The sequence below is a fragment of the Podarcis melisellensis genome (assembly GCF_964234715.1).
Source record: "Podarcis melisellensis genome assembly, chromosome: 5".
NCBI classification, from domain to species: domain Eukaryota; kingdom Metazoa; phylum Chordata; class Lepidosauria; order Squamata; family Lacertidae; genus Podarcis; species Podarcis melisellensis.
In genome coordinates, this window is record NC_138537.1 from 29477342 (window position 1) to 29502817 (window position 25476).

General features: G+C 41.6%; 1 protein-coding gene across 5 annotated transcripts in view; it reads right to left on the bottom strand.

Moving 5' to 3' along the window:
* Positions 1-25476, bottom strand: part of NYAP2 (neuronal tyrosine-phosphorylated phosphoinositide-3-kinase adaptor 2) — a 143188-nt gene that overhangs the window by 39649 nt on the left and 78063 nt on the right. For all 5 annotated transcript variants that reach the window (XM_081910387.1, XM_081910390.1, XM_081910388.1 and 2 more), the window contains exons 3-4: positions 23345-23646; positions 9921-11018 (exon numbers count right to left, since the gene is read on the bottom strand). In XM_081910387.1, coding sequence (XP_081766513.1) covers positions 9921-11018; positions 23345-23646 — 1400 coding nt within the window. The remainder of the gene's footprint in view (positions 1-9920; positions 11019-23344; positions 23647-25476) is intronic.

Sequence of the window (25476 nt, forward strand, 5' to 3'; positions counted from 1 at the left end):
GCAAGTCACATCACTTCCCACTGGAATTCCTAGGGAAGGAATTCCTCAGGCACCTCAACCTGTTGCATCCCTCCGTGGTTACTAGGCTTTTAAATGCGAGAGGCAGAGTCTGGCAGGAGAGGGCATGTAGGCTCTGTACAAACTGTGAATTCCATTTAATAAGCTACAGCTTAAAACAAAAGCAAGCTGATAAATCAAAGCTGCGGAATTGCTTAATCTAAAAACTCTCTCATTGAAATGAATGTACTCTACCTAGTCAGTCTCACACGCCTCCTAAGCACATATTAATTCTGGAGCCTGGCTGTTATAATGCTGAGTGACAAACAGTAAAGATCTCTTTTTAGGCGGCAGAAAAGCGCAATCGAACGAACTGCAAATGAGGGCAAATCTCAGCTAGTCTTCTATAAGTAATCCAAAATGTATCAGATAACAATGCATGTATTATTCATTCATCTTTGTCCCCTGTCTGCTATAAATCTAAATAAATCATAAATCACCTTTGCAGAAAGCAATTTTTTTATTTATTTAGAGAGATAATGAGAGCCAGTTTTGCCAAACTATATTACTAATATGAAAGGTACTTTAGAGCAGCGCTGCAAAACAAGGTCACACTGACCCATGGTGAAATTTAGCATACTGAATGGCTTTGAACCCATTCACTGAATGGTTTCTGAGTCGTCCCCCTGGGAGCTGATTTATACAACTACCCAGTACCTGGGAAATCACCATATTTTCTTGTTGATGGGTTTTGGAATGATAAAGCAGTCTGATAAATACTGGCCTTTATGTCAGTATCATGATTCATGATGTCCTGGCTGTAGCACCTTGAAATATATCAAATCTTTTTTTTTTTTAATTTAGGTAATATAGGCTTTGTGGAAAGATTGCACCACAGAGATCAGTTCAGCACCAAATGTTGGGTACACACCATTAAAAACATGCTTTGAAACATCCTCTTTTTCATGGGTAGAGTCGTCATAGCGACCCATAGTTAAAAGTAGAAGTTAACAGATGTGTCCCTCTTTTTCGCTCTTCAGAATATGGCACCCCAATTTCCTGACTATTAATACTAGCTCCTGACATTGATTGTTAGTGCAACTGATACAGATGTTTTACTGACATGATATGTATTGCTATACGTTGTTATATGCCATTTGTTTATTTGCACTCCAATTCTTTTAAATGAAAGCTGGTTTATAAATTATTATTATTATTTAGAAATGCATCCATACGATGACTTTTCCATGCACACTCCACTTATGAGAATCAGCCCCAAGTTTCTTAAGGATCAGTTTTCAAAAGCAAAAAAGAAATGTTCTTTTGTTTCTCAGTGTGGAACTCTGCTTGGGAACCATATTTGAGAACTACTTGGGCGGCTCAGATGGATGACACCCACATCTGACTATGTATCTGAATGCAGATGATGTTCATCCACATGCCTTTACTTTTAAAGGGATGCACATCTAAATGCACACCTCCATTCTGCCCCAACTTACTCATTTTATACAACTGGGCTGGATCAAGGAGCATCACTTTGGTTTCCTTGACAATAGAGACATGGTCTTTCTCCCTGCAAATACGGTAGTTTCTTACCCATTCCAAAAGCTCCTATTTAGCACCCTGCATTTCACACTAATCTACATGCATTGCACATACAGCTTCAGCTAAGACCTGAATGAGTCCTAATCAAGTTGATTTGATTCTGGGAACCAACCTTTGAATAGATCCTTTGATTTCCCACCCTGTAGTCACTGCCAGCTGCCACCGCCATCTTTTCACTTGCCCTCGCTGCTGCTGCTGCCACCATCTTACCATTATTTAGATCATATGGGCCACGCTCCCAAAAAAAAATAGTTGAGTCAAAGGACGTAAGTGCACTTAACTCTCTGGTGGATTGCCTTGGCACATATGTGCACAATACGTTTTAAATGACCATTGTAAGGGAACGTCTATAGGAGCTCTTTCATATGTAATGTACTTTGATTGTAATATTGAAAAAATTCTGCATTCATTAGCAAATTGGCAGGGATTGGCATGCCAGCTGCAAATCAAATACATTATTCTGTAGCATTTAGATGCATATTCTAGTTTTTAAAATGCTACATATTAAAATCTGCAGCTACAAATGTAAAGTATTATTCAATTCTGAAATCAGAGAGAACAGACCTCTGTTCTATGAATGGATATAATTTCTTCAGGAAATGTATAGAGATATATGAGTACATTTATTGTAACTAAAAAAAATGTATTATGGACCTTATTGTCCAAGACCAGACATTTTAGGGCTATTTATTTTTTATTAATATTATTATTCTTAGAGATAAATCTGTTATTCAATAGGCATGAAATGGAATCTTGAACACTCATTTCCCAATGCATCTCTTGCAATTTTGTATAAAGGTATTTCACAACTGCTGTGACAGATTTGTATCTTACAAGGTAAATGCTCAGTCAATGAAACCTGATGTTGACTGCGGTAGAAATATATACAGTAGGTTGGGATTCAAAGCATAGATTGAAGATTGTCCAGAGGCTTGGCTATGCCTGCTGCCCAGTGAAACTGTTGACTTTCTTCCCACCAATGAATGCCATGCCTTTTCACAAACTACAGTGGTACCTTGGTTCTCAAACTCAGCCCATTCTGGAATTCCATTCAACTTCCAAAACGTTTGAAAACCAAGGCACACCTTCTAATAGGCTGATTGGCCCCGGAAACGATGCCGACAGCTGAAACGGATGTTTGGCTTCCATAAAACATTCGCAAACTGGAACACGTACTTCCAGGTTTACGGAGTTCGGGAGCTGATTTGTTCGTCAACTAAGCTGTTCAGGAACCAAGGTACCATTGTACTTCGAAAAGCCCCCTCCATATCAGATGAGGTTTCCCATGAGGGATATGTAGCTAATCCTAAACATACACAACTTTCAAGCCTCTTTTTGTACATAGAATTCATTACACAATTCTGTAGATTATACTGTAAACCAACCTTTGATTCTCAGATGAAAGGGCAGTCTAGAAATTCAACAAACAAATAAATAATAGATTCAGGCCATATATATGAACCAATTTATGTGGTCAGAACTGGCAACAGGAACTGGATGATAAGTTTTCATCCCACCTACTGCATCCTTCTGGACCAGAACAGATTACATTATCAGACTCATCACATTCAAAGGACTCTCTCCTCGTTACCCCCTCATTGTAAAAGCCAAACTTTTCTGAATAAGGCAACAGCCCTTTCGTCATGAACCCAGACTCAGATTCCCATTCTTTAGGAGAAGAGGCTGAGGACTCTGAACTTGAAGGGGAAAGGAATGCAGAGCCAACCTTGGAAGAGTTTCCAGCCCCAGAAGCACTTTCACTGGACAAGCCTGTGTGGTTAGTACCCCACCAGCCCCACGATGTGACACCACTGTCCTTGGACTCAGAAGACTCCATTGTAGAAATCCCAGTGATAGCAGAGCTCAGCCACACAGTTACAATAGGAGACAACTGAAGCAAGTTGGGCCCCTTTAAATGAAAAAGCACCGTCCCGTGCAGTTAGGGCTACTAGTGCTCTATAGGGATCAGTTTGTCGCTTCAGCAATGGCAGAGCTCTGTGTCCCATAGCAGAGCCTGAGCACTCCGTTAAACCTGACCCGTAATTTGCCTCATGCCTGAGCCTTGTCTAAGATCTCAGAAAGTGTTTGCTCCCTGCTGAAACAACTCCTCTTACTACAGATGAGCAGCTTCAACCTGTGATCTGTCCATGGTACTGATCAGCTCTGCCCCTAGTTTATATGATTCTCCTCAACCAGCAGAGTCTTGGCTTGCTGGCCTTGACATTTGCTTTGTTCAAGTTTACGTTCACTTTACCTATTGAAACCTAACCTTGATTAATGTGACCTAAGTGACCATGCTTCATTGGCCACAATGCTACCTGGTTAAGAAGTGCCACAATAGTATTTCATTTCCCTAGAGCTCAGAGCCTAGCCAGAGCAAGACAGGACAAGCCCCTTACCCTGTTTCAATGTTGCTGTCTATTCAATCACCTTCTCTAACCTTCTGTACACTGCTATAGACTGCATCTAAAGGGATAAGGCAACTGAATAAGCAACGGTGATGATTTCAAGGGAGTGGACCCACTCCAGGAAAGGTTCCCAGGAACAATACATTGACTAGAGCTTCCCATGCCCCAGTTCTTGAGCTGATGCTGAATGTGGATGGTCAGGAACTTCTCATTCTCACTGTGTCTGAGAAACAAACTGGTTGGGTGAGATAGAACATGAAGCTGCCTCATATCAAGCAGATTGTTTGGTCCATCCAGCTGAGTATTGTCAGTTAGAAGACTCTCTGGAAGGAATCTTGCTCCCAATATCTGTTTTTGATCAGATGCCAGCGACTGAACTTGGGACCTTCTGGGTGCAAACCATGTGCTATGTCACTCAGTTACAGTTCTTTCTACAAAGTGTTTGCATCCCCCCCCCCCGGGTGTGTTTGTGTGTGCTGGAACATAGGAAAGATTTAATAAGGGAGGAAATCAATGATACAACTCCCTCCCTCTGAACATCACCTGTATCCTATAATCCACATCAGCAAGTGCCTTACACTTCCAAGCTTTAGTTGCTAGTACCAATTGCCTTCTGACCAAACTGCGGGAGGCAGTGGAAGACAGAAGTGCCTGGCGTGCTCTGGTCCATGGGGTCATGAAGAGTCGGACACGACTAAACGACTAAACAACAACAACAACCATTTGCTTAGCATGCTTAGTAAGTTAAAGGTAAAGGTACCCCTGCCCGTACGGGCCAGTCGTGTCCGACTCTAGGGTTGCGCGCTCATCTCGCTCAAGAGGCCGGGAGCCGGCGCTGTCCGAAGACACTTCCAGGTCACGTGGCCAGCGTGACAAAGCTGCAACTGGTGAGCCAGCACCAGTGCCGCACACGGAAACACCGTTTACCTTCCCGCTATAAAGCGGTACCTATTTATCTACTTGCACTCAGGGGCGCTTTCGAACTGCTAGGTGGGCAGGAGCTGGCACCGAACGACGGGAGCTCACCCCGCCGCGGGGATTCGAACCGCCGACCTTACGATCAGCAAGTCCTAGGCACTGAGGTTTTACCCACAGCGCCACCCGCGTCCCGCTTAGTAAGTTAGTTCTTCCTAAAAAAAAAATTGTTTGCCATGGCCCCGAATGTGTCCCTCTTCTATTTGTAGCTCTCACAAACAGAGCAAAGCCAATCAGCCGTGCAACATGTTCACACTGGCACACTGCAGACATTTGTTGTCTTTTCAGTCATTCCTTGCTGAGACTGTAACTTCTGGAAATCTGTTGGATAAATTGCAACTCAAGCTTGAGCAGTTGAGTAAACAAAGAGGAAAAATAAAAAAGTCTGTGTGCATCAGTGTCAAACAGCAGCTGCCTTGAACAACAATAAATAAAAAGAAACCCAAAATTACATTTGTTACATAATTAGGTTCCCTTCACTGATTCTATGTCCTCTTGCAGCATGAAGGCAGATTGGTCTTTTTTTATGATGATCCTAAATTCATCAAAGAGAAGCAAACACAAAATCAGACTCCCAGTGAGGAAGCCTTTCCAAAACAGATTATTTTTGTATCCATTACTGAAGGCTGCACAGACCTCATGTGCATCCACTTTGTGTGTGGCTGAAAGATTGAATGACTGTTCCCATGTTCATACCCAAAGCATAGATGGTGGAACTTGAACAAACTGGTGGTTGAAGTCACTTGTACATACCTTACAGTACATACAGTAGTTGTCTGAACTACTGAACATGTAGCAACTATTTATCTGTGCACAGCTTTATTTTCCAAATTACAGCAACAGCAATTTAAGCGTCGTGCAATCTGCCTACCCAGCATGTGGTGTTGATCATTAGCATTTTGTAGTATTTCCCACTTGACTATTTCTGACTCATTCCCACTGTAATGCAGACTGGGATTTCTGCTGAGAACTTGCTTAAATCAGAATGCTTAATTAAACGGGCTGAAGGTATGAACAAAGAAAACGAACATGTATACAATGATCAATCTGCATTTGGGTAAACCCAGGTGTATATGCTGATTGTATGTGCATTCCCATTCTTTCATCTATCCCCACTTTGTGGATGGGATGGGGACCACTCAAGAATTAAAAGAAGGACAAAGAAGGAGGCAGGAAGCATGGTGGTTGGAAGGTCTCTGTTTCATGTCGAACAACCAATAAGAGGCAGATCAGATCAGGAACCAAGTCACCCAGCTCTCTTCCCTTTCCACCACTAAAGTGGTGTTGTTAGAGGCATGACACTCCAACCTAGTAAGCTGAAGATTTTTACAATAAGTTACAAAGCAGAGTGAGCTAGTTCAGTGCTGTACAAGCACAACAGAAGTCTTAGGGCTTTATTCAATGTAGCACTAATGCAAATGTTCCATCAGTCAACAGAATGTTCTCCACCTGCGCACACCCTAAATCTATCCTGGGTTTCCTCTCAACCTTCGGGAGCAGGTTTAGGGTTAGTGGGGGGCGGGGAAAGGAGGTGTGTATGTCCTGCTGTGCTCTTGGCAGTTCTTGCATGTGTGCAACTATTTCATGGAATACCACCTTAAATAGCCAGGGAGCTCCCGACTTCAACTGTTGTTGTTAGGGAGTTGAACACATTCTTCCCACAGTGATGATGTGTTTGGCTGAGAGGTCTACAAACACAGCTGCATCTGTGGCTGAACAAATTGCATCACAAACATATCAGTTTCAATATTAATCAATATTAATCAGTTGATATTAATCAGGGTGGGCTGGATGCCATCTGACGAATTGTTCAGCCTCAGGAAACTCCGGCTTGATGTTCTCTCTTTAGCAGTCTCTATATTGACAGAAGTTTCATTGAAAGCCAATGTATAGGTGCTCTTAGTTTGCACCTAGTATGGTCTGTGTATCATGCAGTTGCACATGCCTTGTTGTTGTTTAGTCATGTCCGACTCTTCGTGACCCCATGGACCAGAGCATGCCAGGCACTCCTGTCTTCCACTGCCTCCCGCAGTTTGGTCAAACTCATGTAGTACAGTTCAAATAGGTGATACATAGCCATACGTATCAGGGATAGCTTGAGAACTCAAATTCTAGTTCATTTATCTCTCTCTCTCTCTCTCTCTCTCTCTCTCTCTCTCTCTCACACACACACACACACACACACACACACTCTCTCTCACACACATCCCTTTGTGCATCATCTTGCTTCCTAGGACATTTGCAGATCATCCCTTCTATGCAAATACTACTGTTACCAGAATTTTTCTTTAAACGGACTTTACCGTAAAACCCATTAGAATGATTAGTGTGCTGTGTCAGTTCTTGAACAATCCCTAAGATCCTAATTTGCGATGAGTAATAATTGTAATGCAACTCTCTTTAATTTCCCTGCAGGGGTGTCTCAAAGCCTGCAACCCTTCCCTGTGCAAAAATTCATGTCATTATCCTCAACTATGGATGGGAAGGATTATTATGCACTCACATTTTCAAAAGATTTGAGGACTTAGTTAGGCATCTGAAGATTTCAATAACTTCAATGTTTCAGGGTTTGTTTTTTTTGCTGGATGAAAAGTGAATCTTGGGTGTTATAGAATTTAATTATCTGTCAAGTGACATATACGGGAAGTCAGAAGTGACTAATCATATTAAAAATTGATACATTTGCATATCAGGGTACTGCCAGCAACTCAGGGATATTCCAGGTACAAAAACAAAACAACTGACTCCAGAAAGTCTGCAAAAGCTGAATATGGGCCAGCACAGTTCAAGACCTAGCTTGCCAGCCACACGCCCAGGGTGCTGGTAATGGTAGCAGCTAAATATGTTGACCCTAACTATGAGATAAATGTTCTCATATTGTAACTGGATCATTGCTCCTACTGCTCCAAGCTCTAACCAATTAAAGTTTAACCGTGGCTTCGGTTTTGAGGTAGCTTGTTCTTCACTACTTCCTAACACAAATACAGCAGACCCTCCGAGTTTCCCTATTTTCCAAGGACAGCTCTGGATTCATAGATCTGATCCCAGAAGATCCCACTTTTCCTTAGGACATGCCTATTTTCATCGGATGAATGTTGAAGGGTATGGAGTTTTCTGACCCCCAAACTGTCTGAAAGCAGTCCTGTATAGGGAAGTTTTTTAATGTTTAATGTTTTATTATGTTTTAATATATGTTGAATGCCACCCAGAGTGGCTGGGGAAACCCAGTCTGACGGGAGGGGTATAAATAGTAAAATATAATAATAATAAAATATTGTGGGGGGCCCAGGTAAGCCCCACCCCACATAATTGATCACGTGACATGGTGCACACACACCATTTGAATGGCAATGCCCATCAACTTTGTGGGGGCCCAGCCCCTCAAATATTTTATTGCAGGGGCCCAAGCCCCCATGGCCTCCTAGGAGTTGGCTCTCTTAGTTTGTACCGGTATGTCCTCTCTCTCTCATACCTAAGAATAAATTGATTAATTCCCATGGTGCTGCCACTAAAACCTTATTAACATAGTGGACAGCATCCTTTTCTGCCATGGTAGTGACCAAGGGGTTTGATTCCCCAATGGGGAGATCAAATACTTTGATAGTGAAGGACAAGAGTTTAGTAGTACTGTAGAGCATATGCTTTGCTTTCAGAACATCCCAAATTCAATCCCTGGCATCTCCAGATAACACAAATCTGGTAGTAGATTGTGGTATAGGCCTCTGTTTGAAACCCAGGACAACCACTGCTGATCAGAATAGGCAATACTGGACTCCATAGTCAAGCAGTTTGCCCTGGTATAAGGCAATCCTAGATTCCTAAACTCTCCCAAAGTTCCATATAAGTGAAGCAAATTCCAGTCAATGCTCAGAGAAGTGCTGTCTATAGGAGACAGGAAAGTGAATCCACACAATTCACACACAACTGCAATCTGGCTCATTTCTTTCTGCAAGTAACACCATAAATGCAGTTATCAAGTACATTAGACCAGGGTGTGTTCAGTGTGGCTCTTCCACCCCAAAGGCGTAATTTATTGCCACTTGCTACATAAACCCCAGGACTAGAAAATAAAACCCTTCTCAAATAAAAGCACCTCGGCTATACAGGCTTCAAGATACCTCAGACTCACTCATAAAGTGGTTTTATAGGACCTGCAGGGGAAAGTATATCATGCTCACTTACTTCGTTAAACCACTAAAGGCTTAGAATACAATCCCTGCCTGCGCTTGATTCATTTTCCCAAGGACTTGAATCAAAAGCATTTCTGACATGCTGAAGGCAAAGCAGAGACAACATAATGTGAGTGGCGAGAAGGACGGAAGTCAATTGCGCCACCTGTTTTGTGCCCTCTGATTCTTCCGACAAAAATTAAGCTCTTCCTGCCTAACCACAAGGCAGTAACCAGCAAAGAGCAATTTTGGGACCTGAGCATTTTCTTTTACTTGGTAAGAATACTTTTAAAAAAATATACAGCTGTCTAGCCTTCATGGCTTTCATTAAAGGTTTTCATTGCATTAAACATTTTAGAATTGCAAGGGAGACCTTTGAGAGAGGAAAACTCTGTGATGATCATTCAGTGGTGGTTATTGTTTTGTTTGTTAATATGCTAAGTATTTATGTGTTTTTGTATTGCAAACCACCCTGTGATCCTTGGATGAAGGGAGGCATAGAAATCCAATCAATCAATAATAAATAAATACAAACTCAGATATGAAAAGGGCCTTATATGAATAGTCCTAAACTAACCCTGGAACTCAAAAAGCAAATGAGTAAGTTGCATGGCGCCAAGCACACCAATCTCCTGAAATCCCCAACAGTAGGATAGTTCATCAGTGGAGGTACTGCACAGTTAGAAATTGATCAATGGCATGACACTGATCTCAGTGATCATCAGTAAAGAGTAAAATAAGTAAATACATGATTTGAAGCACTTACTCTCTGCAGGCTCTTTAGATCTTCTTCCGCTGGAGGATTTCCTCAGTAAGCTTCGTCCTGAGGTAAAAAGGCTGGTTAATTCCTCTAGGGGACTGGTAGGTGTTCTAGAACGGGAACTACTTTGCGATGATGACCCGTAGGTATTGACAGAGGTGTTTACCATTTTCCCTCCTTCTTGCAATATGTTTCTGGCTGTAGAATGAGGCACTGATGGAGAACTTCTTGAGAGACTTCCTGAATGTACAGAATCGTAAGGAGGAGGTCTTTTGAGACTTAAGGGGGTAAGTGACCGACCCATATTCACAGGAGAGGGGGAGGCAGAGTGGCTTTTAGGATAGCCATGCGGAGACTGTGTTCTGTATAAGGTAGAAGGATGTGGAGGAGAAGAAGAATGTCCTGGAGTACTAGTTCCATGAGATGCTGTCTGGTCTTTCTCCAGTTTTTGATGACTTGGAGTGTGAGGTGGCAGTGATGATGGAGAAGCTCCAGCTTGCTGCTTGATATAAGACACGTTTTCTAGCACAGGAAGCTTTGTGACTTCCAGTGGTGTTAAAGGAGATTCATCAGAATTTGGGGAGCATTGCACTGGTGCAGGTGGAAATACCAGGAGTGGAGGTCTATGAGAAAGCAAATTTGGAAATGGTGGGGGTATATCACAAAGAACACCCTTGGGAGTGGATGGCACTGAGGACTTGGTGAAATCAAGGTCAGGCACTGTGGGAGTAGCACACTGAGAAGAACAGCTGTGATGGTCATACTCACATGGACATTTTGAATCTTGGCCTCCATCGTCAAAGATGGGGTATTTCATTTCCTCATATACTGCCTCACTTTGATCCTCCTCATCTTTTTTGAAGTCTCTAAGTATATTTCCAACCATTTCGATATAAACCGGTTCTTCTTCCTCAGTATCAGGAGCAGGACTGCTGACCTGTGATAAGGAGGTATCCCTGCTTAGTGTTGACTTTGTGGGGCCATGTTTTTTGATGTATGTCTCATCAAAAGATGCACTTAGCTGAGTGTTTGGGTTCCGTTTCGGCTTAGGGGGAGGAACCTTCTTTGTATATTCATCGCTGTGAGGCCTTGGTTTGGCCGACACTGCAAAGGAACCAAAATACACATCGATCAGATGTTTAGTTAAAACATTGTCCACCTTTCAAACACCTATAGTTTAGCTACTCTGTTTTTACACCTGATTTGTTTCATCATTTCTCCTGAACTACATGATGCAATGGAAGCAAACATTTGACAAAACACCATTCAGACTTCATGAAGCTCACTGGTATTTTAGATTTAATCTCCAGTGTTCAAAAATGATATTGTTTCAGGATAACTAATGTAAATGTGCCTCATGTTATGCAGTAACCTTTGCTGATCACCTAAGTATTTTTGGATGAACTTGAGAGATCTAATCTTTTAACATCCTAAGGCTGCAATCCTATACTGTATCTACTTATATGACAGTACACATCCATTAAACTGAATGGGGAAATGAGCAGACATGCTTATTGGCCATAGCTTATTCTGTAGCCTTTAAAACAGGCTTCCTCAACCTTGGCCCTCCAGATGTTTTTGGCCTACAACTCCCATGATCCCTAGCTAGCAGGACCAGTAGTCAGGGTTGATGGGAATTGTAGTCTCAAAACATCTGGAGGGCTGAGGTTGAGGAAGCCTGCTTTAAAACAGCTTCTTTTTGCTTGCCTTAGGAAGTACAGAGCTTTAGAATGACAATTAGATAAATGGCAATTAGATTGGGAGGAGCTGAATTTAACCAAGTTTCTTAAAAAATCAAAAACAAATTGAGATAACCATAGAAATTTACATAAACTGCTTTCTTGATTATTCTGTAGAGATTAATTTGTATGAAATCCTTGACCTTTCTATTGAAATGATCCCAAAGCAATGCTTTTATTTGCAGTTTCAAAGACAGTCCAACATGTTGTTCCTGGGTTTATATTTGTAAGAAAGAGATAAGATCCTGGGACACACTGAGCCTTCTAGACTTCCACTGAAGCCTTTGCAATACATTCATATGCAAAGAGTCGTAGAATGATAGAGTTGGAAGGGACCCAACATCTAGTACAACCCCCTACAATGTAAGAATCTTTAGCTGTGATGACAGATAGCATGCATTTGAAACAGGCAGACACTGGTTAATTTTTAGATGCCAAGTCTATTTCTGCTATATGTGTTAGTGGTATTTCCCCCCTACACTGTTTGTCATCTGTAAATGCCATGTGAAAAAGAAGACATGGATCAATCATGGCTTCCCCATGTGTACCTGAAGCTTGTTCCGCAGTTTATGCTCACCACAGGGAGTCAACTATGCGGACCACGATGATCCTGTGCCAATCCTGGCCACGTGAGTAGACTGGTGAGCAACCAAAGTGGATTCAAATGCCAATCAGTCTGGATTTCAGGTACTGGAAACTGTGCCTCCAGTTCCATAAATTAGAGTTCTCTGGATGTACTTTGACAGGTGCCTATAGCACAATATGCTTCAGGTCCATGCTGCTTTCCATTACACAATGAACAGCATGGATTAAGCTGTTGGCTTTCATTAGATGTGGCAAGTCCTGAGCCGGGATAGGAGATTGTATGAAGTGACCTTCAGGTTCTATCCAAGTCTCCCCTTTTTTTCATTCAGTGAAAAGGTCCTTTTCTTTCCTCCCCCCCCTCCAATTCCCCAACAATAATTCAGGCATTATCTGTGTTTTCTATTTTGCATTGTGCTGTGCAGTCAAGAAAAGGAAGATAACATGGTCTGAAGTGCACCGTGGAAGCGCCTGGCATTTTCTCATCTGGTGTATGAATGCCATGTTATATCATATACAGAAAACAAAATACAATTAGTGGCATAAAGGTCGGCTGACTTCACCCTCATGCATAATATGGAAGATAGATGTCTACAAGAGGGGTCCTCCTCTCTTATCCCTTTACAAGACTCTTATATCTCTCATGCTACTGTTTGCATGAAGCAGTTTTCACAACGGAGAAAAGAAAATACATATTTTAGCCTCTGCCTCCCCGCCACCCCACACAAAGTCTGGACTGTAAATATTTTATAACACAATTTATTTAAAAGGATCTATGGTGTACTTTCCTGTTATTTCAAGCCCTGCCTGAATAATCACTTACCTTCTCAGAATATTAAGAGCAAAGAAATATTGGGGAAATGAAGTTCTGCTTACAGTAACCACAGAACAACAACAAAAAGTGCAATGGTAAGTAGGCAGTTGCTGCACATTTATGTGTAACTAATTATTGGCATGGATAGTGTGTGTGTGTGATATCTGGGAGCATCCCACAGGCAATGAAAAGGAATTATTTGGCAATCTATATGCAAGAGAAAAAGGCACAATATTACATTAGCACTGTGACATTTAGCAGAAAAGGAAAACATTGCACGCATGCTGAGAACACAAACTCCCATGAATGGCTCATTCTGGCCAATTGCCATACTCAGTGATATCCACACCATCCACTGTTGTCTTTTTATAGACACTAAAACCTATCCAAGAAGAAACCTGCTGGTTTAGACCATGTACTCCAGGGCAAAAACAAATAAATCTGCATCTACTCTCCCCAGACCATTCACGGGACTGAATCCAGGCTCACTGATTTCAACTTGGCTCCCAACTAAATCAATTGCATTTAAGTCATGATTAACTTGTCATGCTAATTTGAGGTGGATCTAAGTTCAACTAACCTGATCTAGAACCAAGCCACCCCCCCCCTAAATTTCTGTTACTTGCCATGCCATACCCACTTTTCATCTTTATTGCTAAATTAAAAAGCGTGTTAGCAGTGCCACACATGTATGTTGTTGTATGCATGCATCCCCACACCTTTAAGCACAAATTAATGCTGTTGCATATTTCACACACACACACACACACACACACACACACACACACACACGAGCCTAAATAAAAACAAAACTGAGTTTACCCTGGGTTTTTTGTCACATTTGTGTGTGTGTGTTTTACACACTTTCTGGTCTCTGAAGTGAAACACATACATTAAAATCCCTCAGGACCTTAAAAATAACCCAACCTACTACCAACATGTGTTTCCATTATTTCATTGCTTTCATGGGATCATTAGAAATTTGTTGAAGTATTTTTATGTTGGTGTTTTGATGGATGTACCCTAACCTGAGATCATTTGATGGAGTCCAGGCTTTGAAATGTTTTAAATAATCTGTCTAGATTAAGCTTCAGCTTACTGCTCCTTCTCCATGAGAATGATACACTACAGTCTGCTGCCATACCTGAAGCTTTCCAGTAACCAGCTAAAGGAGCTATACAAACAAACAAACAAACAAACAAAGACACATGGAGGTCTCCAATATAATATAGGAAGAGAGAGAGCCAATTATTTTAATAATTATTTTATTACTTTATATGGAAATTTAGGCAAAGGGAGAAGAATATTCATTAAGAGACTTATGTATTTGTGGGTGGTAAATATACAAGTCTGCTCCAAAACCTAGAACTGGAATGGGAAACATGTGGTCCTTCAGATCTTGTCGGTCCCATCATCTCTAACTGTTGGCCATGCTAGCTAGGGTTGATGGGAACTGGTGACCAAGACTATCTGGAGGTCAGTATGTTCCCTGTTCCTAACCTAGAGAGCTCAGTTCTTGAAACAGATCTGATGGCACCCCAACTGAAGAAGCAGACTGATAATGTATAACATTTTTTAAAGGAGGTATTTTTGCAGAACAAAAGATCGGCAGTGCTTTCAGACATTCTTGCCACATGCTGCACATAATTCTAGAAGTTCTGCGTGCTCTTTGTCCTCACCACCTCCTTTCTTGCATAAGAATAGATTGAAATACGAAATTATGTTGTGACATTTCTTTTCATGATTGCTCAGAGTGTGAGGGGAAAGGGCAATTAAAACAACAACAGCAACTAGTTTGTCATTTTCTATTGTGCCTCACCTGTTTACCAGCTTTTGAGACCTCCATATGGAGTTAATTTACTGTGCAATTCAGCCCACTTAGAAGAATGACATTAAGTGCACGGGAAAATTAAACTCCTGCCTCCTCATTTATAAAGACACTATGCCAATAGGTATTTTAAAGCTGAACAACCTTTCTCTCTACATCCCCTTAAAAACACACACACAAAAAACCCTGAAATGAAAAAGCCATTCTCTAGAGATCTCACCTGCACACATAGCACATAGAATTAGGCTGTGGTATCACGCTTACTACAGGGTGAGTCCCATTAAATTAATCAGGACCCATGACTGCATAAACATGCTAGGATTGCAAAGTTTATCAGGCTATGCTTGGACAGATGTTGCATAGCCTATTATAGTGTGCATATGGGAGTGAATGGCTAATTTGCTCTGCATTGAACTCCAGATTTGCATTACAGTCAAAGCTGAAAATATACAAATAACTAGGAACTAAGGAGGAATATACAAGGAATCTGGCAGTTCCAACCTGATAAAGCTTTGCCCACATTAGACCGCCTCTTGCACTGATCTGCTTGGATAATAATAATAATAATAATAATAATAATAATAATAATAATAATTTATTATTTGTACCCCGCCCATCTGGCTGGGTTTCCCCAGCCACTCTGGACGGCTTCCACAAAGACCAAAAATACACTAATATGTCATACATTAAAAACTTCCCTGAACAGGGCTGCCTTAAGATGCAAAAAGGAACAATATATTATACGTATAGTACATATAAAAGAGTCAAGACCCATGTAGTGCTGTATTTCTGCAACACAATTTTATAAGTACAGTTATACCTTGGATCTCGAATGCCTTGGTACTCAGACATTTTGGCTCCCAAATGCCTCAAAACCCAGAAGTGATTGTTCCGGTTTGCGAACGTTCTTTTGGAAGCCCAATGTCCGATGGGGCTTCCACAACTTCCAGTTGGCTGCAGGAGCTTCCTGTAGCCAATCAGAAGCCACACTTTGGTTTCCAAACATTTTGGAAGTCAAACAGACTTCCGGAACTGATTCCATTCGACTTCCAAGGTACGACTTGTAATAATATATAAGAATTTTAATATAGTGGCATGCCATCTTGGGTGTGCCTGATTTTCTTTAGAAAATCTGGAGCGTATGTGTGTACAATATGATATGCAAAATGATACATATAATAACTCACAAAATAGAATTGTGGGGGGGTTTTTTAATAGCAAAATCGGTAAAAAGTAACTTGGAGTGTGATTGGAATTGGGAGTAAATCAAGGAGCGTGATTGGAATTCAGAAAAAAAATCTGTGTTGTCCAATACTTCCATTCTCCTCCTTTCCCTTCCTCTCTGCTGCAGTTGCCTGCACAGCCTGAAAAGCAGCTTCAGAGAGCTAGAGGGCCCTCTGGAGAAGATTTGGGGGTCACACAGAGGAAGGAGAGGAAACAGACAACCTTGTGCTCTGGATACAACGATGTGTGGATAAACTCAACACTGAGATTTTCAGAAAATTCCATCCCTACAAATGACTCATTTGTACTACTACTTTTTGGTTAGTTGTGGTTTGAGATGTATCAATGCTATATGCCTGCAATTTAAAAACACAGCCTAACATGATAAATGCTGAAGACTGATTAACAGCACAATTCCGTGGATGTTGGTATGAAAGTCATCCCCACAGTGCTCAATGAAGTTTACCCCTTGTGAATTGAATTGCAGGCAGTATAAATCAGCTGATATAGATACCCTAGGACAAAATCAAAGCCACTAATGTCAAGGTTTTTTTCCAAAATTGAAAAGGGCTTTATTTTGAAACTAAAATTGGGGTTGTCTCTATGATTTTGAGGATTGTTTCAGAAGTAGTTTTAGCTCTGTATACATCATGGATGAAGATGTCTGGCAGTCTTGAATGATGATATATTGGATGGATCCAGACTTCGTCTGCTTGAATCAATGGAACTTAACTTAGTCATGACTAACTTGTCCTGCAGATTTCGCAAGCAATGTGAAATAAAGGGGGGCGGAGGCACAAAGGGTAAACACTGTTATTTTGCCCTTAATCTGAGAGCTCCAGACTGCCTCATCTTCTGCACAAAACCAGGGACTCAGCTAGACTGGTAAAGAAAAAGAAATTTATATGCGTTGTATGTGCAATATAACATTGTGCCATCAGATGGTGACGTGGAGTCCTGTTTTCCTCTACCTGTTTTCCCTGTTTAAATTTACAACGCTTCTGAAATGCTTGTTTGAGGTGTCTAGATCTGGCCCAGCTCTCTGCTTCTCGGCTTATACCAAACTGAATTAGTTAACCTTTCCCACAATGAAGTATCCATCCACAGAGTGTTCTTGGCAAATTACAAAATGACTGATTACTCTCTCCACTTAGGGTCCTTTGCCTTTGGACTTTACACTTTAGCACCATATTTTTCATCAGGACTGTGTAACTGAACAACCTTGAACAACCACAAGAAAATAATAAAAATTCATCAAAAAGGACACTGCGGCTACGAGTTTTGTTTTCAACCAAATGGTTTGGAAATAAGTTGTTTTACGCCTTTCTTTAAAAACCCAGAGGTTTCTTTCTTTTTGCTGAGGTGGAACCCACATGTAGGGAAACTGTAAAGAGCTTAGTAGTTAGATTTTAGATTTCTTTGAGAGTTTGTTTCAGAGAGAGAGAAAATATCAGTACTTTCTGATCAAAATGTTTTCACAAAATATGGTTTGTAACTGGAAAAATATTAACATTACTGTATTTACAGTTAAATGCTTCATTTCCTTCCATCCCCAATAATTGATGGGAATTGTTTGTATTTCTTGGTAAACCCAAAAAGCTATTTTGGAAACAGGACAATAGATGAAGCCTACTGAAACTGGGTAGGCACAAAGCTGGTGCCAGGCTCTTTGCTGTCTGTAATAAAGAGGGTGCCCCCTTTCAGTTCCACATAGAGAAGTCAGCTGGGCTGGCAAGTGAATCTCAGGGCAGCCCTCCAATACTTCGCTACCACTTCCTGTCCCCCAGCATCTGCCACCTGAGGCAGTTTCTTCACTCTGGTTGCACCAGCCATGCAGGGTCAAAATGTAGAAAGAGTAGATCTGCAAAGCAGAAGTGTTTATAATCACAAGGCTGATTTTGAATCTTGGACCTGAATCCCCAAGTCAGTTCTCCAACAGATTTGGGTATTCTGATGTTCCTCAGTTTCCTCTGGGCCAGCAGGGGCTACCCCCCTCAAAAAATGTCCAAAAAGTATGGAGGCGAAACGCGGAGTCGACCACAGCCTGGCCCCAACAACCGGTTTCTCCTCCACCTCCTCCTCTTCCTCCTCCTCCTCTTCCTTGGTGGTGGAGGTGATGGAAGTCCCACAGCTGCCATGTTCGGCTCTGCCCCATCTCCTCCCAATGTCCTGATGGGAAGCGTGTGGTGTGAGGAGTTATATGTGTGGCATCAGGACATTGCATGCACAATGTTGGCCCCCCACAATCAGCCTTGCAAGCTGGTGTCTCTGCTCTGTGCTGACCTCCTTACCATGGTGTGGCGTTCGTACGGAGCCCCCGGTCGTCTCACGGACTATTGACCCATACACCTCTAATCCGCTGCCACCAACCAGGTCCTTCCCGGTAAATCACTTAGTTAGGTTATCAAGTTAATAAAGAAGAGTGTAGTTTATTGCAGACACAAACAAACTTTAACTGCATTCCAAACGTTGTTACTCTTTACCTTCTTAGTCTTAGTTTATCCTGTCTCTATCTCTTCTACTTCCCCTCACACAAGAACCAACCACACTGTCTCTCTATTTCCAACTGCCTGCCAACTGCTTTTCCAACTGCCTTTCCCAACCAACCAACCCACTAAAACCAACCAACTAAGCACCCCCAAACCTCGGGTTAAGCCCTTTTATAAACAGGTAGGCTCCGCCTCCAGCTTTCCTATTGGTCTACAATTTAACCCTTTCTTTCCCCCCTATACAAACATTTTCAAATGAACGGGCAAACACCACACATGGGAATACATATGCCATACGAACAAGATCAAAAATGGCAGATGCTGTTACTTTGACCAAAGAGAACTATGCAAAGTTTAAACTCTGCAAAGAATTGCCCCATAAGCAAATCTGCAGTGGCATTACGTGAGAAAGTATCCAATGAATCAAAAAAGTATTAAGAGGAAAGCAATATGTATTTGCAGTCTCCCTGGAGATTAATCTGTGCATCCACAGATCAGCTGTAATTAAACTGATATCACTATGTACTCTCACTGTTACCAATCAAGTGACAGGATTTCAAACTGAAAATTAGCAAGCCGCTAAAGATTACTTGTGAAAAACAGGATTTTTTCCTGTAGGGACAGAGTGCCAATATTCTCATGATAGCCATTTTAAATATAAAAAGTCCTCCTGCTGTTATCTCCCTAATTTGTTTATCAATGGGTTGTCTCATCATCACCTTATGCAGTTTGGAAAAGGAAAGAAAAACATTAACAGGACATGCAGTTTTGTTGAAGGGCTTCGTCACGCTGGCCACGTGACCCGGAAGTGTCTTCGGACAGCGCCGGCTCACGGCCTCTAGAGCGAGATGAGCACGCAACCCTAGAGTCGGACACGACTGGCCCGTACGGGCAGGGGTACCTTTACCTTTACCTTACCAGCAAAGCACATTTTAGTTCACATTTGATCATTTCAGGCCCGAGACCCGAGGGCCTTCACTGAAGTTTCTCTTGATTGCATGCAGGAATGGGGAAGAAACTCAATTCAATTTGCATTTAAAGGTGAACCTGCCAAATCCACATTAAAAAAAAACAAAAAACGATCTGTGAACGAAAACATGATCATCCTTTGAAAAATCAAACTTTTCTGAATTTTGCAATGCAGTTTTCCAGCTGAGCAAAGTGTGCAATGATGCATGGATCAAGGCAAAGTATGTGTACAAATGCCTAAGTCAGTGACAACAACGTACATAAGGAAAGTTGTCTGCAAAACTGTGCATTTTTGTCAAAACTTCATGCGTTTATTATGAGAAATTTGAATAATTTTTATAAGCATAAAGAAACGCGGAGAACTGAATTTAAGATTGTAAAAATGAGAAACTGAGTTAACCCATTAACTGGCAGATTTGTTTTCCCCTCATTGTGTGAAGAACATTTGCATGGACAAAGTAGGATCCTATGGGAGATTATGGCACTATCCTAAGGTGAGGTAGTGGAGCTGGAATATGGGAGAATTCAGCTCCACTGAGCACACCTAGCAGTTTTGCAGTGAGCTGCGCTCTCCAGTCTGAGCATCTTACCCACAGTATTTAAAGGAGTGTATCCCATGGATACTTCACAGAGGTTGTGCTTCACCCTGGTTAGGAAGCTTGAATGGCAGTGACCTAGAGGCACTGTATCCCACATTTGGAGACATTGGTGTTATCCTTCTCACCCATCACAGCTTTTGTACGAACCTAACTCCCTTAAGCTCCACAAATACAGGTTTGCCACTGCAGAGTTGATGGAGGACATGGGGTTAGGCAAAGGTCAAATAGCTTTGGATGTCATTTTGATGTCAAACAGCAAATATCTGCCTGCCATACATTCCCTGCATGTCCACAACTGGATGGAAATAAATATTTGGCGAATAGTGAAAAAGAACATAGAAGGAATTTCTGGAAATAATAATAATAAGTGAAGAAAATAATAATTGGGAGGGAGGGAGAGAGAGCACACACTGGGAATTAATGAGTGAATAGGGTGGTCCAGAACCCACATATATATATATACCAATCTGCATAAATGAGCAAAGATTACACACAGAGCAGAGGATGTTTAAAGTGAGTTTTTATCCCCTTATCAGCACAATTAAGCACACAATCCGCAGACAGGTTAGCGTATCTTGACTACGAGTGCTTGCAAACAGTTTCTCAGCACAACATAATTCCCTAGCTGCTAAGTACGTGTCATATATTTTAACACCCAACAGACAATGCTCTGCAGTGTTTGCGACTTCCTTGAATGTTAATGTGTCTATAGGTCTCAAAGGATGTGATTCCTGTACAGCTTCAGTTAATGCAGTATGAAGGGTTTGTGTTAAATGTTGGCTTTTAAGGAAATCAAAATACAAAATGGTAAAAGACAATGATATGTAGCAGAAAGTACAATCTCTGTGATTGCAATGTGTGCTATTGAAATGCTGAATGAAACCTCTAACATGCCTGAAGTTGTTTCTTCAATAATGACTCCAGGATCTAGTATTCAACTTGCTATTGATATGTAGATCAAAACGCACTAAATTCCACAATGTTCTTAGTTAGCAGCACAAATAAATGTAAGGCATTTGCTTAATCAGAGTCAAGTGCTTCCTTTACTTATTCTGGCACCTCAGAAAACAACTGAATTTTTAAAAAAATGATCAATAACAGGTATAATGAAGTGGAAACTTAACAAAAATAATCAGGGCCAAAAATATGGGCTGTCTGTTTCTATTATCAAGATGGGAATGGCAGCTGTGAAACAAGGTTAAAATTTTAGCCAGTTCAGAGTATTGTCCTTATTCTAGTGATGATATCACATAGCTGAATGAAAATCTGACACAACCCAACTTCCACTATGCCTATTGCTAGGAAATAAACTGCTGATGAGCAAGAGGAATATTGGATTCTACTAAATCTTAAGTCCCTCAAACACTAGTTGGTCATAAGCAGGATGGGAACACACCCCCCCAAAAGAAAAACCTGACAGCTTCAACTCTTTTCTGATCTAACTCATATTTTTCTGCTGTGGCAAGAGTGCACTATGGGTGTTTGGCATCCTGGATGGGTTTGTAGCAGTGATTTGATAGGAAATGGTGTTGCTTTGGTGTGTGGGGGGTAGTGGCAGCAATTACTGGTATAGTAATTGCCTCTCCTAAAAGGTAAATGCCCTCAATAAGTCAACCACTTTGAGAGATTATAGTGCAGGAGAAACACTTTTGTCTGAGAGAGAATTATAGAGCAGCAAGAGGTACCTTTTCCACGCAGGGAGCTCACTTGAGATTGCACAAAGAGTAAAAATTGCCAAGAAAATGTTCAGCCTAAGCCCCATTGAAACAAAACGCAGTTGATCGAGAGTTGTGCTCTTGTTCAAATCCCATCCATGTTGATGAGCTGCCCAGAGGAGGAGATGTGACTGGCCAATTGTGCCATTACAAAAATAGTGTACATGTGGAAGCATTGTTAAAAGCCTACATGGGTCTTTATCTGTTCCAAGTGAAAGACACAATGGCATCTATTGGATCAGAATCCAGTAAGCACAAATCATTTTTTTCTACCGTTTTGAATGCAAATGGTCCTTATCTTTTCCTATATCACCCTGCACTCCCTCCAAGTAGCCCTTCACATTTTATCCTAACAGCCCCCTGTGGTAGGCTAGGTTGACAGATAGTGATGGGCCCAAAGTGACCCAGGAACACTACATGGTGATGAGGGATTTTTGAACCAGTAGTCTCCATACCTTAGTTCATAATGGCACCATACCCTACTCTTGCTGGGTGGCTGTTGCAACCCCTCACAGATAGCACTCCATTCACAAGGTGCAAGGAGTCACATCCCAGTGGCCAACCTTCTAAATTTCCTGCCCAGCTGCATTGCAAGGCAGGATAGCTCACCAAAACAAAAGTTAAACTGCTGAATCATGGGCAGCCAATGAGTGGAGCCTGCTCCGCCGACTATGAATAATAATAACAATAACAATAATAATAATAATACTTCATTATTATTATTATTTATACCCCGCTCATCTGGCTGGGTTGGGCGGCTCCCAACAGAATATTAAAAACACAATAAAACATCATCAAACATTAAAAACTTCCCTAAACAGGGCTGCCTTCAGATGTCTTCTAAAAGTCAAATAGTTGTTTATTTCCTTGACATCTGATGGGAGGGCGGGTGCCACTACCGAGAAGGCCCTCTGCCTGGTTCCCTGTAGCTTCACTTCTCACAGGGAGGGAACCGCCAGAAGGCCCTTGGAGCTGGACCTCAGTGTCTGGGCTGAACGATTGGGGTGAAGATGCTCCTTCAGGTATACTGGGTATTTATACAATATACATCTCCTATCAAGATACCCCAGAGACCATTTGGAACAGAATTTGGTGTTAGCAAAGCGATGGAAGCATAAGCCATTTACACAATTAGAAAACGGAAGTAATATTTCAATTTATTTATTCTGTGTGTTTATTTTAGGATAGTTCTTAATCACTGTCAATAAAGTCAATGAGTACTGAACTAAGTGCAAACTCAGATTTGCATTTAGAAACTTGTTTTACATTCAGAAATTTAAACTTAATGTTCGGTTATAACAGGAGAATTTAGCTTTGGCTGGGAATGGATGAGGAATACAAACACTTGCATTTTGGTGATGGAAACTGAAGAATACTCAAGTACAGAGACTCCTTGGAGTTTGAGGAATACGCTATTAACAAGTGAATATTTAATAGTACCTTCAAAAGTAAACAGAAGCTAAGCATTTACCTTCTGTTCGGTCTGGTAGCTTTCCACCCTTACTTGTTGTTCCAGCATTTACAGTTTCAGAGGATGTGCTTAGTTTGGTATTGGGATCTCGTTTCGGTTTCGGTGGGGGTTGTTTGCGGGAGCAGCTACTGCTTTCATCATCGGTACCTCCAACAGAATGAAGCGACTGGGATCTCACGGAAAAGCCGCTCGAACAAGGATGAGGCAGTCTGTCCTGAGGGGCGGGCATTGTCATAAATCCCATGCGGAAATGCTTGCCAATGTAGCTTCCTTCATTTCCTCTCACCACTTCACCTCCTAAGCTGTAAGGAAAGTAAAACACACATGCATATATATGAAGCTGATAAAGCCATTTGGATGCCTAACAAAATAATAATAATAATTCTGCTGTTAAGCAATTTACCCCTTAATTACAGAAAATGCTTTGAACTTATTTGAATACAACCCTATCACACACACACACACACACACAGAGCGCAACTAGTTATACTTTAGTTAAAATACAAAGTTCTTACACATGGCATAGATTCAGATTTATTTTGTTATTGCCCATTGCCCATGCACCCACCCAGCCTAAACACCCATGAAATAGATTTTCCAGCTTTACTCACAATAAAAATTTGCTCTCACCACACCAATTTGTTTTATTGATAAGAAATACATTGGAAAGAAAAGAGAAAATAGAAGTCCGAACAGTGGTGGGTTTATAACGTAGAACCCCACGAATTGATGATATGTTCATGGACATTCAGAAATCATAAAACAATGCAGCTACATAAGAACATGGATCATTCCCAAAAGATAATATTGATTGTGCTTGAATTTTGCTGCCACACCTGCCAGTGTCTCCTGCCACACCAGTGTGCGCCACACCATTTGAGAACCACTGAATCTAGACTGATTCTAGATGCATTTGGATCCAGGGCCGTCTTACCCATAGGCGCTAGCGGTGTGGGGCACCCGGGTGTCAGGCTCTCAGGGGCGCCAGGCCAAGAGTCTGGGGCCTGAGAGTTGAGTCCGGAGAAGAGCCCGCCTGTTGGTCAGAGCGCTGCAGTGGGCTCTTCTGCTGCAGGTAGCTCTGTGTCACAAGTTTGGGGGTGGCTAAGGCAGCGAGATGCTGAGGAGGCTGGACGGCTCCGCCCCACTGCGTGCCTGGGACTGGGCAACCTGGGGGGGGGGGGTTGTCAGGCGGATCTTTGCACCCCAGCACCGCATATGCTTACAACAGCCCTGTTTGGATCCCACACTTTCTGATGAGGTTATCCTGCCTTTCCCTCCCTAAACATGTCCCAGACAAATGAAGAAGGAATTGGTGATTGTGACCTTGCTGTAATCCCACCCACAACATTATCAGGAAAGTTCTGGGACTGCTTAAATCTGTTTTCAAATGAACATTGTGGTGTAATGCAGAATCAATCAGCAATGAGCTTTTATTTTCAGAATGAAACCAGTTTCTCAGAAGTGCTTTTCCAGGGGCGAGCAAAATATGCATTAGATCTTGACTATATGTACAAGTACAGTGGTACCTCTGGTTACATATGCTTCAGGTTACATACACTTCAGGTTACAGACTCCACTAACCCAGAAACAGTGCTTCAGGTTAAGAACTTTGCTTCAGGGTGAGAACAGAAATGTGCTCTGGCGGCGCGGTGGCAGCAGGAGACCCCATTAGCTAAAGTGGTGCTTCAGGTTAAGAACAGTTTCAGGTTAAGTACGGACCTCTGGAACGAATTAAATACTTAACCAGAGGTACCACTGTACTCAGTCTCCATCGATTTGAAAATAAAATTCTGTGTGCATGCAGCCTTAGTTAATGAATTAAAAAGAGATCTAGTTCTCTCGAGTATGACAAACTGCCATCACTAGAGAGCACTAGTGTCCAAATACACAAACCAGTACATGTTTATTACACCAAACCATTTCTAGATCATAGTTGGTGCCACATCCCCAGGGATGTCAATTCCAAAAAGATCAAAAGCAGCATTCATTAAATGCTCCTTTACAGTCTGAAACTTAAAAAAAAATAATCTATGACTAATTTGAAGATTAATTATGCCTCAGTTAATCTTTCTAAAAATTGTTCTGCAAATAAAGTGTGGTCCCAAATTTCTATATAGCAAAAAAAGCTATTT